Source organism: Mya arenaria, chromosome 8 (genome assembly GCF_026914265.1).
Source record: "Mya arenaria isolate MELC-2E11 chromosome 8, ASM2691426v1".
NCBI classification, from domain to species: domain Eukaryota; kingdom Metazoa; phylum Mollusca; class Bivalvia; order Myida; family Myidae; genus Mya; species Mya arenaria.
Genome location: NC_069129.1, coordinates 30982530 through 30997393, shown reverse-complemented (window position 1 = coordinate 30997393; position 14864 = coordinate 30982530). Strand labels below are relative to the sequence as shown.

Genomic DNA, 14864 nt, shown 5'->3' with positions numbered 1-14864 from the left:
TTACGTTAATTTAGCCACACAATCACATGGGGCGTAGCTTCCTATAGGCCCCATTATCATAATCAGTTATCAGTACAAAATATACAACACACCAACCATCATTTGTGACGCAATTTGCGAAACTAAAGCCACAGGTGAGAATGTCACACGAGAAATCACTTTTTTCAGAAAGATTTTTTTAATGCGTGACAATGGTTTTAATTTTAATTTAATTTAACTAAGATACAAATCAAATAAAACCAATGTCCAGCTTAAATAGTCAGCATGTTGAAAAAATAGCAACAAGATGTATCAAGTTTAGCCTTTTTCGTCTGTAACCAAATTTCGCAGATTGCGTCACAAACAACAGGTTGAAGAAACAAAATAACCAAATGACAATACTTAATAATATCTTAACATACAAAATGCTTAGAAACAACAATTTATAATAGACTATTTCGTCTTAAACACTGCCTGTGTCACTGATACTTGGAAATACATACATATACAGTTTAAAAATGAAAAGCGTGGTTATACATGTACATATAAACCAAACATACTATGTGAATAATGCCGCTCAAATTTAGTTCAATTTTAATCCTAATTAAATACAAATATGCGTAGATATTGCCTGATATCGCTTACTCCTGAGGAAAAAAGTGTTTTGTGACTAAACAGCACTTGATATTCCGTTAAACATACTAGTATGCAAAATACAATGCGAATACCGGAACTGCCGGGATAAATTGAATCATCCTTCGATAAGATATTCCCACACCTAAACAAATATATCTTGAAACGTAATATATATTGATCTAGTCAAACGCAAAGATATACCCCTATTTTGTCAATAAACATGTCCACAATTACAAACAATTGTTTCATACTCTTGAATTTATAGTTGCAAACATGTATACATGTATAGGTGCTAACAAAATAAAACATCTTACTTTTTTATTCTATTCAAAAACTAGACATCAACATTGTCTATGTCCCTGTAAGCAAGTGTCAGACAACGGTTCCATAGAACAATCAGCTATTCAAAAGCGAACACATGTACACGGCCATCTTCACGACATGCAACAATCAGTCTATCTCCACGTTCATCCACCAGGATAGCTGCAGGTCTGTGGATATTCGAAATAAGAACACGATTGCTACGATAGTCATATGACGAAACTTGGTGCACGTTGTTCGATTCTTCTCCACACACATAAACATTTTCTTCGCTATCTACAAACATTCCGGTAGCCTTCTGCAAACATGTACGTACATGTGACCTGTAGAACCATGCCCTTCCATGAAGTACTTCGTCATCCGTATCAAGTACATACATTGATACTCTTTGATCTTCCGCTAAAAGAAAGGCTGATTTCGAGATCGTACAGATTCTCTTTGCCTTCTCAACATGTCCAAATTGAGCCTCGTCCGGAAAACTAAATGATACATCGATGGTGCTGCCAGCACGAACCTGTATAACGGGGTCATCAAAGCTGCTTTGCTGCATGAACATAACAAGAATTCTTTCATCATCAAATGAGTCTAAGCTTACAGCCTGGTAATGTGTAGCAAATTTTGCTGATTCCCGAATAATGACCTTGTAATCTATATTGTACCTGTGGATGAATCTAAGGGATGAGAAGCATACAAAAATCCCTCTCGAGTTGGTGCACATATCGGTTGGGCAGTCAGGAAGAATGATTTCATCAATACAACAAAATTGGCGATCAAACAACTTCAGTTTCCTGTTTGAATGGTCGGCTAACAACAACATATCATCACCAACAAAATTCATAGCGACGATATCACATTGATATTCATCAGTAGGACTCAATATATAATGGGTGTTTTTGGTGCCAATTTCTCTCATTATATATGGGCGTTGTAACTTCTCTTTTTTGATTTGCTCCTTTTGCTGAAAGTTGTCTCTTACCTTGACGATCATTGTTCCTTGAAATGCCTTCACCGTGTTGGAACACATCTTATTTTTGTCCGATTTACCAAGCACATGTCCGTTTAATACATCGTCGCTGCTGTTTTCAAGCATATGCTCATGAAATCCAATAGGCTTCTCAACTCTAAAGTGTATTTGTTCCATTTTTGAGACCACATCATCTACCTTTTTGCCAACATGTTTTGATACAATTGCCCTTTCTGCCTTTGAACCATGTTCAGCCATGATATTGGCCATGTTCTGAAGATCATTAAGCTCGTTTTCAATCAGTTTGCAATTAGATGCAGCCTCTGAAATCTTGGATAATTCGTAATCAGACGAAACCCACAGTTTCTTTTGCAAGTCGGCAATAATCTTCTCCATCTGTTTTATTATTTTGGATTTAAATTCTCTGTCTTCAATGTCAGTTGTTTCCTTTTCCGCCAAATAGCACAGGATAGCGCATTCTGATCGCAGCTTATAATTCATTGTCTTCATCTGAAGTGAAGAAATCTTCTTTAAATTAGAGCCATTAGTATCCTTGCTGTTTTTAGAACCTAATTTCTTAACTTCGCCACACTGTCGATGACTTTCTGTGATACAGGTGACACATATCAAGCAGTTATGATCAGCACATTCGTGTGTAACTTCTTCATCTGTATGGATGCTGCATCTCATAAGTTTTTTGATTGCTAAAAATGGAGATATGTCCTCTGGAAACTCCTGATCCGCCAACACAGCGTGATCCCGAGTCGCCTTGTGTTTATTGTGCTCCCTACAGCAACATTTACAGAGATATTCACAACAGGCAATACAGAATCCTCTAGCAATTTCAAGGGCATCATCAAATTTGCATGGGTCGCAATAGTTGTTTGGTTGCTTTAAAGGATTTGGTTCACAGACTTTTGATTTCTTTCGAGAATCATTCGCATGTGTTCTGGCAGTAGCCATTATTCGCACCCTGTTTATAACGGAGTTATTCTATTGAACCAGGATATGTTTGTTCAAGTGTTATGCTTTCTTTATAAAAACGATCTTCTTTTGGCTAAATCTTGTGTACTGTCAGTCTGCATGCTACGTCTTTATGAACTTGCTCTGAAAAGGAGATAATTTTTGATAATAATTTCATCAACAAACATTTTTAGCAGTGTTTAAAAAATATAGCTCTAAACTTTCAGATTCCCGACAATGTGTAATTATATTAAGATTAAGGACTTTTATATTTGAATACACTCATCAAAATTGCACGTGCATTATATAAATTGTATACGCGTGTAAGCCCTTATCGGGTATAAATGTGTTTTTTTTAACACAGAATCAAAGCAAACACTCGATAAAATTAATGTTAACGTGATCGTTGCAGAAAATGCCTGAAAAGTTCATGGCTTCAAACACAGAATTAAACTTTTTATAGACTTTTGAAACTTTTTTTATTACATCATCTATTACACACTGTGATCTAAAACGTCCCCTCCCTTGTCGAATAATTAAAAGTGTTAAAATATGTATTATCATGGCATGACTTTTACAACAATATAATAGTTTGATAATGAACTTCAAATTTTCTTTAATGGTATAAGGTAGGACTTGAAAATCGGTCCAAAACCGTAATCGATCACCGGGAAAAAAGGTTAAAGCTATTTCAAAATGCTTGCAACTTAGTGGTATGTTAAGGTTTGTCTTTGATGTTTACAAGTGTACTTAACATTGAATAAACATAAATTTAAAATTATATAGTTTTTTTGATAAAGAAGTAATATTTGAATTAAACGTTTGATTTCTTCATGATATTTTATATATTTAGAGAATAATGCCACATAGCGATATTTCAATCATCTATTTTCGCTGTATTTATTCTTAAACAATCGTTTTTCGACAATATTCGATCATCCTTTAATCACTAGTATAAGGTAATACATTTTTTTCTGAAATATGCTGGTAATTGTTTACCATTTTGCGATAAAAATAATTAGTGCATACTATGTAATAATACTAGTACGCTACAAAAGAAACCGTCAATTACCCCCACCGTCCCAGATACATTTTATACATTGCGAACTGCCATACGCATGATACTTTTGGAATGAGGTTATTTTTAAAGCATTTATAAAAATAAAATAATATACGGAAAATTTAAAATATAAATATTTTAATGACGTATACGTCGCTACAAAATAAATGCTGCCTTTAGTAATTGTTCTGACTTAAATAACAAGAAACGCCGAAATGCGACGAAACCAGTTTTCAATAATTGACTGAAGAGCTTCAGGCTTCGTTGTCTGATTCAGTTTCAACTGTTCTTTTTATTTTTTAGTAACAGTGACCTTGACCTTAGGGCCCCATATGCAATCCCATGCAAGTCCTCCATAGACACTTCCTACATACAAAGTTAGGTCACAATATGTCAATTAACTTAAGTTATTCTGTACCAATCGTCTTTTTTTTAGTAAGTGACCTTGACCTTGACCTAAGCGACTCAAACGCAATCACATAAAAGGTCCCTATAAACTCTTCCTATATACCAAGTTTGGTCGCAATATGTCAAACTAACTAACTAACGTTTGTCAGTACCAACCGTTCTTCTATTATTAGTGACATTGACCTTGACCTAAGAGGCCCTAAACGCAACCCTATGAAAGACCTCCATAAACTTTTCTTACACACAAATTTTAACACAAGATGTAGATTTTTAACCCAGCGATTTGAAAGCCAATTTGGCATTTAAAAAACCCAATGCCGAACGTATGAAAACGATATACACTACGTCATTGAACAATTGCGTAAACCATTTATTTGTATGCGTTTTAATATGCTTGACAACATTTTTTCATTGTATTTTCTATTATTTGAACAGAGGAATAAAGAAAATACGCAGCTTCTTTCGGCTCTGGAAAGTTATCATAGTGTTGATCGGAGATAGCTTACATAAATGTTAATTAACTTCGTAAAGTTTAATAATGATATTATCTGATTGCATTTTAGAGTATTGGAGTCATAAATGAAAAATGAAATCCCAACTTGCCCTTAAAGCTGCACTCTCACAGATTAACTGTTTTGACAACTTTTTTGTCTTGGAATTAGATTTTTTTTTTGCGTTAATATCCGCTAACCAGTGATGAAAGACTGCTGACAAAAGATCAGATCGCAGATTTTCATATTTCCATCCCAGATTTAATGTTTTATGGCTTAAACCGTTACTAACGTTTAATAAAAATGCATAAAACATCATTTTTGGGACGGAAATATGAAAAGCTGCGATCTGATCTTTTGTCAGAAGTCTTTTATCATTGGTTTGCAGATATTTACGCAAAAATTTGCTCGTTCCAAGACAAAAAATAAACAAGAGCACCGCGAAACGGAGCATTATACGCCCGAAGAAGATTCGGCTTGAGGTCCTTTTAATGTAGTGATGATTTGTATAAAGTTATTTGAAAATCGCTTTATTAGTTACCAAGTTATGGCCCGGACACGGAATTGCTAACGGACCAGTAACAAAGATGTGGCCCGGACACAGAATTGCTAATGCCCCCCCATGGTGATTCTAGTCTTTGAGGTATGGACCTGGAAATTGCGCGCGACACATCCTTTTAATGTAGTGATGATTTGTATAAAGTTATTTGAAAATCGCTTTATTAGTTACCAAGTTATGGCCCAGACACGGAATTGCTAACGGACGAGTTACAAAGATGTGGCCCGGACACAGAATTGCTAATGCCCCCCATTGGTGATTCTAGTCTTTGAGTTATGGCTTGGACATGGAACTGCTAACGTCCCCCCATGGTGATTCTAGACTTTGAGGTATGGACCTGGAAATTGCATGTGACACATCCTTTTAATGTAGTGATGATTTGTATAAAGTTATTTGAAAATCACTTTAATAGTAACAAAGATGTGGCCCAGACACAGAATTGCTAACGCCCCCCCATGGTTATTCTAGTCTTTGAGGTATGGACCTGGAAATTGTGCACGACGCATCCTTTTAATGTAATGATGCTTTGTATAAAGTTATTTGAAAATGACTTTATTAGTGACCAAGTTGTGGCCCGGACACGGATTTGCTAACGCACCCCCATGGTGATTCTAGTCTTTGAGGTATGGACCTGGAAATTGCGCGCGACACATCCTTTTAATGTAGTGATGATTTGTATAAAGTTATTTGAAATCGCTTTATTAGTTACCAAGTTATGGCCCGGAAACAGAATTGCGAATGCCCCCCATGGTGATTCTAGTCTTTGAGGTATGGACCTGGAAATTGCGCGCGACACATCATTTTAATGTAATGATGCTTTGTATAAAATTATTTGAAAATGACTTTATTAGTGATAAAGTTGTAACGCCCCCCCCCCCCACCCATGGTGATTCTAGTCTTTGAGGTATGGACCTGGAAATTGCGCGCGACACATCCTTTTAATGTAATGATGCTTTGTATAAAGTTATTTGAAAATGACTTTATTAGTGACAAAGTTGTGGCCCGGACACGGAATTGCTAACGCACCCCGATGGTGATTCTAGTCTTTGAGGTATGGACCTGGAAATTGCGCGCGACACATCCTTTTAATGTAGTGATGATTTGTATAAAGTTATTTGAAAATCGCTTTATTAGTTACCAAGTTATGGCCCGGACACGGAATTGCTAACGGATGGACAGACGGACAGACGGACGGACAGACAGACGGACAGACGATGGAGGCCATAACATAATACGAACCTTCGGGCGTATAAAAAGTTGTCAAAACGTTCAATCTGTGAGAGTGCAGCTTTAAATTTTAAACGGACATTAGTGCAGACGCAGACGCAGACAACAGGGTAATTAGTTAAGACCCCTTATTCTTCAAAAAGTCGAGCTATGTAGTATTTTAAAGGAGCCTCTGATTGTGACTGCTGGTTTTGACAGAAAGAACATTTCTTTTCCAAATACATAAAAGTACCCCATACAAGCCAAAATTATATACAAATTTACTAAAAGACTTTAAAGTACTCCGATATGATTATCCTAAATTACTATTTTGATGTTGAATACACGTTGTCTCTCTTAGTCTGTAATTTCCACTTTAAACAAGAGCTGTCACAGTATGTGACGAATGCCCCCAAATGTGACATTGACCTATGAACAAGGTCAGTACATGAAAAGTTGATCTTGCCCTTACGTGTCAAATACATATGGCAATATATTTAAAAATTGCCTCTGAACATAAAAAATACCACCCATACTTGACAGCCTACACTGTTATGTCCTTATATTCAGAATTCCCTTGTGAATAAACACTTAGTGTATCTTTCACCTTAGAGGTAGGGACACGGGTCTTGAACGTGACACGTCGGCTTGGTATGTGGAACACATGTGGCAAGTTATTTTAAAATCTGTGCATACAAAAAAAAGTTACAGACCGGACACGACAAACTATACTCTGTGTCCTTATATGCAGCATTCCATTGTGAATAAACACTAAGTGTGACCTTGAACTTAGAGGTAGGGACATGGGTCTTGCACGCGACACCTTGTCTTGGTATGTCAAACACATGTGGCAAGTCATTTTAAAATATGTTCATACAAGAGAAAGTTATAGCCCGGACACGACTACCTATACTCTATGTCCTTATATATGCAGCATTCCATTGTGAATAAACACTTAGTGTGACCTTGACCTTAGTATTCGGAACACGGGCCTTGCACGTGACACGTCGTCTTGGTATGTGGAACACATGTGGCAAGTTATTTTAAATTATGTCCATACAAGAGAAAGTTACAGCCCGGACACGACAACCTATACTCTATGTACTTATATATGCAACACTCCATTGTGAATAAACACTAAGTGTGACCTTGGCCCTAGAGGTAGGGACACGGGTCTTGCACGCGACACGTCGTCTTGGTATGTGGAACACATGTGCCAAGTTATATTAAAATCTGTCCATACAAGGGAAAGTTACAGAGCCGGACGGACGGACGGACAGACGGACGGACGGTGCGATTTTAATATGCCCACCTTCGGGGGCATAAAAACACTTAAAGCAAAGGAGATTAAAACAAAATACCAACTGCACTCTCTGAGTACAGGATGTCCTTCTTAGACTGTTATTATTCACTAAGCTACAAAAACAATTTTAAATGAAAATCAAGAGCCATTATTCAGTCATGCATGGGCAGCTCTGGCTAGTTTAAAGCTGCACTCTCACAGATTAACCGTTTTAACAACTTTTTTTAGTATTTGTCGTGAAATGAGCAAACTTTGCACAAATATCTGAAAAGCAGTGATAAGAGACTGTTGACAAACGATCAGATCGCGGTTTTTCATATTTCTGTTAGAAAATTAATGATTTATGGCTAAAAGCATTAGTATAAGGCTTTAATTAACAAGAGCTGTCACAGAGACAGCGCGCTCGACTATTCCGCCGCTTTTCGGTGTATGGATTGAAAAGTTTTGGTGAAACATGCATGGATCACTGTTAGATTAGACTTCAATGCAATACATGATGTGCTGAGATATTTAAATGAATTGAATTGGAAAATATTTGAGGTGGTACCAAACTTTAATGTAAATTCTAAGTCGAAAAACGGGTATAATTCTGTCAAAATGCTCGATACAGTGACCTCCTCCTGTGTACAGGTTGGGGGCACGATGGTGAACAAGTGTCAACGTTTCAAAGCCAGATGTCAATGGACTTTGAAAAAATTTGATGTGGTACGCAAACTTTAATATAAATTCTAAGTCGAAAAAGGGGCATCATTCTGTCAAAATGCTTGATACAGTGACCTCCTCCTATGTACAGGTTGGGGGCATGATGGTGAACAAGCGAGCAAAGTTTCAAAGCCAGATGTCAATGGACTTTGAAAATAATTGAGGTGGTACGCAAACTTTAACGTAAATTCTAAGTAGAAAAAGTGGCATAACTTTGTTAAAATGCTTGATAGAGTTACCTCCTCCTGTGTAAAGGTTAGCGGCATGATGGTGAACAAGCGTGCAAAGTTTCAAAGCCAGATGTCAATGGACATTGAAAATATTTGAGGTGGTACGCAAACTTAAAAATAAATTCTAAGTCAAAAAAGGGGCATAATTTTGTCAACATGCTTGATAGAGTTTCCTCCTCCTGTGTAAAGGTTGAGGGCATGATGGTGAACAAGTGTGCAAAGTTTCAAAGCCATATGCCAATGGACTTTGAAAATAATTGAGGTGGTACGCAAACTTTAACGTAAATTCTAAGTAGAAAAAGAGGCATAATTTTGTCAAAATGCTTGATAGAGTTACCTCCTTCTGTGTACAGGTTGGGGGCATGATGGTGAACAAGTGTGTAAAGTTTCAAAGCCATACGTCAATGGACATTGAAAATATTAGAGGTGGTACACAAACTTTAACATAAGTGGTTACGCCGACGCTTGGGTGAGTAGGATAGCTCTACGTATTCTTCGAATGGTCGAGCTAAAAATCATAAAACATCAATTTTTTGAAAATAAATATAAAATCATGCGGTCTGATTTTTTGTCAGCCGTCTTGAATCACTGGTTACCAATCATTTTCAAAAAAAAAACTTTATCAAAAAACAAGCAATAGATTTCTGATGCAAGGATGGCAGACACTGCACAATGGCATAAGCTCTTCTGGTGTTTGACATTTAAAAAATTTAAAACAAGAGCTGTCACAGTATGTGACGAATGCCCCCGAATGTAACATTGACCTACGAACAAGGTCAGTACATGAAAAGTTGATCTTGCCTTTACGTGTCAAATACATATGGCAAGTTATTTTAAATTGCCTCTGAACATAAAAAAATACCACCCATACTTGACAACCTACACTGTTATGTCCTTATATTCAGAATTCCCTTGTGAATAAACACTTAGTGTATCTTTCACCTAAGAGGTAGGGACATGGATCTTGCACACGACACATTGTCTTCGTATGTGGAACACATGTAGCAAGTGATTTTAAAATCTGTCCATACAAGGGAAAGTAACAGCCCTGACACGACAACCTATACTCTATGTCCTTATATGCAGCACTCCATTGTGAATAAACACTAAGTGTGACCTTGACCTTTGAGGTAGGGACACGGGTCTTGCACGCGACACGTCGTCTTGGTATGTGGAACACATGTGTCAAGTTTTTTTTTAAATTCTGTCCATACAAGGGAAAGTTACAGCCCGAACACGACAAACTATACTCTATGTCCTTATATGCAGCACTCCATTGTGAATAAACACTATGTGTGACCTTGACCTTTGAGGCAGGGACACGGGTCTTGCACACGACACGTCGTCTTGGTATGTGGAACACATGTGGCAAGTTATTTTAAAATCTGTTCATACAAGAGAAAGTTACAGCCCAGACACAACAACCTATACTCTATGTCCTTATATGCAGCACTCCATTGTAAATAAACACTAAGTGTGACCTTGACCTTTGAGGCAGGGACACGGGTCTTGCACGCGACACGTCGTCTTGGTATGAGGAACACATGTGGCAAGTTATTTTAAAATCTGTCCATACAAGAGAAAGTTACAGCCCGGACACGACAACCTATAATCTATGTCCTTATATGCAGCACTCCATTGTGAATAAACACTAAGTGTGACCTTGACCTTTGAGGTAGGGACACGGGTCTTGCAGGCCACACGTCGTCTTGGTATGTGGAACACATGTGGCAAGTTATTTTAAAATCTGTCCATACAAGGGAAAGTTACAGAGCCGGACGGACGGACGGACGGACGGACGGACGGTGCGATTTTAATATACCCACCTTCGGGGGCATAAAAATGTTGTATATAATGTAACATTTAGAATTGACCAGAAACATAGTTTATGACTCAATGTTACCCAGTTCCAAACTAATCTAAGATTTCATCAAGGCAAACATTATGATCAGGTTTCATGAAGGTTGGTCCAGATAGATTGCAAAAAATATAGCCTCTAGAGTGTCCATAAGGTTTTATTTTTAAGATTTGACCCAATAACCTTATTTTTGACCCCATATGACCTACTAGTTTCAAACTATTCCAAGTTTTCATTGAGGCTTTCTGATTTAGTTTCATGGAAATTAGAGCAGTTGTATTGCCTCTAGAGTATTCCCAAGATTTCTCTAAGATGTGACCTAGTGAACTAGTTTTTGACCCATATGACACACTTAAAACGCAGTCGATATATAACCCAATAAAACATTTTGACCATGTTTGAACTTAATCAGACCTATCACCACCATAAAATAGTTTCGAACAAGATTTTTGAAAGAATTGACCTTGTGACCTAATTTTCGACCGTATGTGACCCAGTTTCAAATAAGTCCAAGATTCCATCAAGGTAAACATTCTGATTAAGTTTTATGAATATTTGACCATGTATAATGCCTCTAGTATGTTCCAAAGATTTTTCTAAGATTTGACCTACTGACCTAGTTTTTGACCCCATATGATCCACTTTTTAAGTGGTCTATATTTCATCAAGGGGTACATCATGACCAATTTTGAACAAAACTTGACCAATAATTTCCATGATATGATTATTGACAAGATTTGACCTAGAGACCTAATTTTTGATCACATGTGACCCAGTTTTATTTACGACCAAGAGTTCATCAAGGAAAACATTGTGATTAAGTTTCATGAATATTTGACCATGTATAATGCCTCTAGTTTGTTCCAAAGATTTTTCTTAGATTTGACCAAGTGACCTAGCTTTTGATCCCATGTGACCCACTTTTTTTAGGTGATCCATTTTTCTTCAAGGGGTACATCATTGTCCAATTTTTAACATAATTGACAAATAATTACTATGATATGGTTCGGACAAATTTTTTCAAAGATTTGACCTAGTGACCTAATTTTCCATCATATGTGACCCAGTTTTATTTATGACCAAGAGTTCATGAAGAAAAACATTCTGATTATGTTTAATGAATATTTGAACATGTATAACGCCTCTAGTATGTTCCAAAGATTTTTCTAAGATTTGACCTAGTGACCTAGTTTTTGACCCCAAGTGACCTACTTTTAATAGTGGTCGAGATTTGATGAAGGGGAACATTCTGACCAAGTTTGATCCAGGGTAAACTGGGGGTAAACTGGGGGTAAACTGGGTATAGACGAGGAAATTGGCCATGATTTTTCCATCAAGGTGGCCGCGCAGTGCTGGGTAAAAGCGGTAGATTTGTCTTTGCAACAAAAATAGCTGGAAATGGCCTTACCTAGGGTCCCTGGGGTGGGAGGGCATTTGGCAGTGATTTAACCAGCAGTTTACCCGGGCTTGGCTGGACGAAAGTCCCCACTATCCCTCGGACCTGGAGGAGTCAAGGTTACAATTGACTGGTGCATATTTAATGTACTTTTGTTATGAAGTTTTCTTTGTGAGGTTAAATTTATTATTCAGAATCATAAGTTTTAAGAAATCAAATTTTCAGTATTGCTTCCTGAAATGAAATGTAATTTAATTGGAAAACCCAATAAAATAATTAGTCCCAAACACTACTGGATGCATATCTGCTAAAACAATTTACTTTAACAATTCATATTACATAAGCAATTTAAATTTGAATCAGCTAACTGCCTCATAATAATTCAACATGTACTCCAAGTGATATGAAATTCGGTAAAATTAAATTCCAAAATGTTTCAACGATAAATATAATAGTGGGGTGTAACCTCAAGGTTACTTCATATAATTTTCTCCAAACATAGCCTATAAAGCAAGCTACAGTTAAACATATGTATGAAAAAGGCGTAAAATACAAAATACTGACGTGTATGAAAATGCTAGTCGTATGGCAAATGCGCAAATTGAAGTTTTCCGGAACCTCCACTCGCGTGTAGAGAGGCAGCCAACACATCGATCGAGAGTAATGCGCCAAGTTTAAAGCAGTGGTTAGTTCCCTTGCTTTTGATGATGGCTATACCTTTTTAGACCATTTCACAGAGGATTCCGGTTTTGCATACATGTATACATTTTATCGATCAAAGCAAATTTTTTGGCGACTCTATTTCCTCAGGTTACGTCATTAGTCAAAATAATTGTACGTTGTCGGATTTTTTTTTACGATTTTTGATATGGCAAATCCTTCATGTTATAGGCATTAGAAGAATCCCGTATAACACGTGTATTATTTTAAACTAGTAAAGTCAAATAAGTACGTACATACATGATAAGTATACATGTTAGTAGTGATAATTTTGATACTGACGGTTGTGCAAGATTTTTACAATGGTTGTAACTTCCTGTTTCTTCTTCTATCCCGGCTTGCGCGTGTTTATATAGAAGTGGGTACGGGGCTCCCTTGAATAAAGACAGAACTATATTGTCTGCAGCAGCGACGGAACCTCGACTACGAACATTGGGGTGGCACTAATAAGGGAAGCCTTTCCATATTAATAAAATATCGGTGCTTAGGGACCATTCAGATTTCATTAATCGCGGTTTTCAGCACTGGTGTTTGCGGCCTACGATTCCATTCCCCACTTGCAGTGTATGCGCTGTAAGTCAAGAGGAATGCAACACGAGACAGTTTGCTTACATTAGCTAACGTGAGCGATAATGATATTAAGGTGGCATTATTTTGCAAAATACAAGAATCTTTATTTAAAGTCTGGTATATGCTGAAACGAAATATAAGCTCAATGATCTATTTTCAACGGTGGCATAGAGGTGACATGTGTATGTTTGTATTTATCTTGTGCGCACGAGATACTTAGTCGTGCGCACGAGATACTTAGTCGTTCGCACGAGATACATAAGTCGTTCGCACGAGATACTAAGTCGTGCGCACGGGATATGTACAGCATGTCAGCATGGATATCACCAATTAAAGGCCTAGTTTAATCTTTCTATAAGTGACCCCCCCTCCCCCCCCCCAAAAAAAGCAACAACAACAACAAAAAAACACACAAAAAAACAACAACAATAACAACAACAAAAAAACAAAAAAACAACAACGTGTATTTGAACACAACCTCTGTTTATTGATCTTAATATTATTGGCTTATTGTCTCAGCAGATCTCAAATCTGAGTATCCTGTACCAGTGCAATTAGCAGGAGATGCACAGCAGGGGATTATCATGCCAAACATCCAGAATTTACAGGGATTCCCCCGATTTATATGCCGATTTGTCAGCAACACCACCTCTATCGTTACTACCCCTATCATTTGACCCTTCGGATACTAGTCGCACAATAATCAAGTTGTGTTATTCTTTCCCGTATATGTTTATTGTACCATGCCAAATATCTTAAAAGCCTATTTTAAGGAATGTTTGGCATGATAATCCGCTGCTGTGCAATTACGACTATTCGCACTATACCACTGCCCCTGGCAAGTACAGAAGTTATCAGTTCCTTGCAGAGGTGAAGGCATCTAGTACTGGTTAACCGCCTGATAGTCTGCCCAGCTAAGGTGTGCGGTGGTTGGTTACTGTCACTCTAGTACCTTTCAATGTGCTCACGCCGGGACCCGGAGTATAAACTACTAACACCACCACCGAATTCTGGATCACACCTCGTATTTTGTGTAAATATCCTACACTAGATTTCGCATCACTGTTAAATAAAATCACAGGCCTTGAAATAAAAATACAATGTATACGCTCTATGTTTGATTTCAATTCTTAATATGTTTACGTCCTTCACACGCCCAAATAAACAAACCGGCCACCACCACCACCATTACACGTCAGAAGCTATATTTTTTTCAGTATACGTTTTAGAAACTTTAAGGTAGAATTTTAAAGGTGGTAGCTTTACGCTGTTACATTTAATTTACCCCGAGGGTCGTATATACAAAGGATGGTAGCATCATCGTTAGTCCCGAACCCGTAAACCGTTGACAATGAAACGTTGACGCATGACTCGGTATCTATGCAGTGGGCCAGAATGTTCAGTTTGGTTGCTAATAAAGTCAACCACAGTACAGAGGGTCACCATAGATTCTTCGTCCCAACTTTAATCCGCGTAACACTCTATGTAAATGTCTGAG

The 14864-nt window shown here is 37.4% G+C and overlaps 1 protein-coding gene across 2 annotated transcripts; it reads right to left on the bottom strand.

The window, feature by feature from the left end:
* Positions 1 to 12730, bottom strand: LOC128244620 (uncharacterized). 2 transcript variants are annotated; one of them, XM_052962633.1, is made up of 3 exons: positions 12641 to 12717; positions 12089 to 12181; positions 1 to 3007 (listed from the first exon to the last, which is right to left on the bottom strand). In XM_052962633.1, exon 3 carries the CDS (start codon positions 2861 to 2863, stop codon positions 1016 to 1018), a length of 1848 nt encoding a protein of 615 aa, XP_052818593.1. In that variant the 5' UTR covers positions 2864 to 3007; positions 12089 to 12181; positions 12641 to 12717; the 3' UTR covers positions 1 to 1015. The 2 variants fall into 2 exon arrangements, with proteins under 2 accessions (XP_052818593.1, XP_052818594.1); XM_052962634.1 differs by lacking the exon at positions 12089 to 12181 and having other exon boundaries at positions 12641 to 12730.
* Between the last annotated feature and the right edge of the window lie 2134 nt (positions 12731 to 14864).

Excerpts from the sequence above, each read along its gene's own strand:
- LOC128244620 (XM_052962634.1), bottom strand. The coding sequence starts at position 2,863 with ATGGCTACTGCCAGAACACATGCGAATGATTCTCGAAAGAAATCAAAA.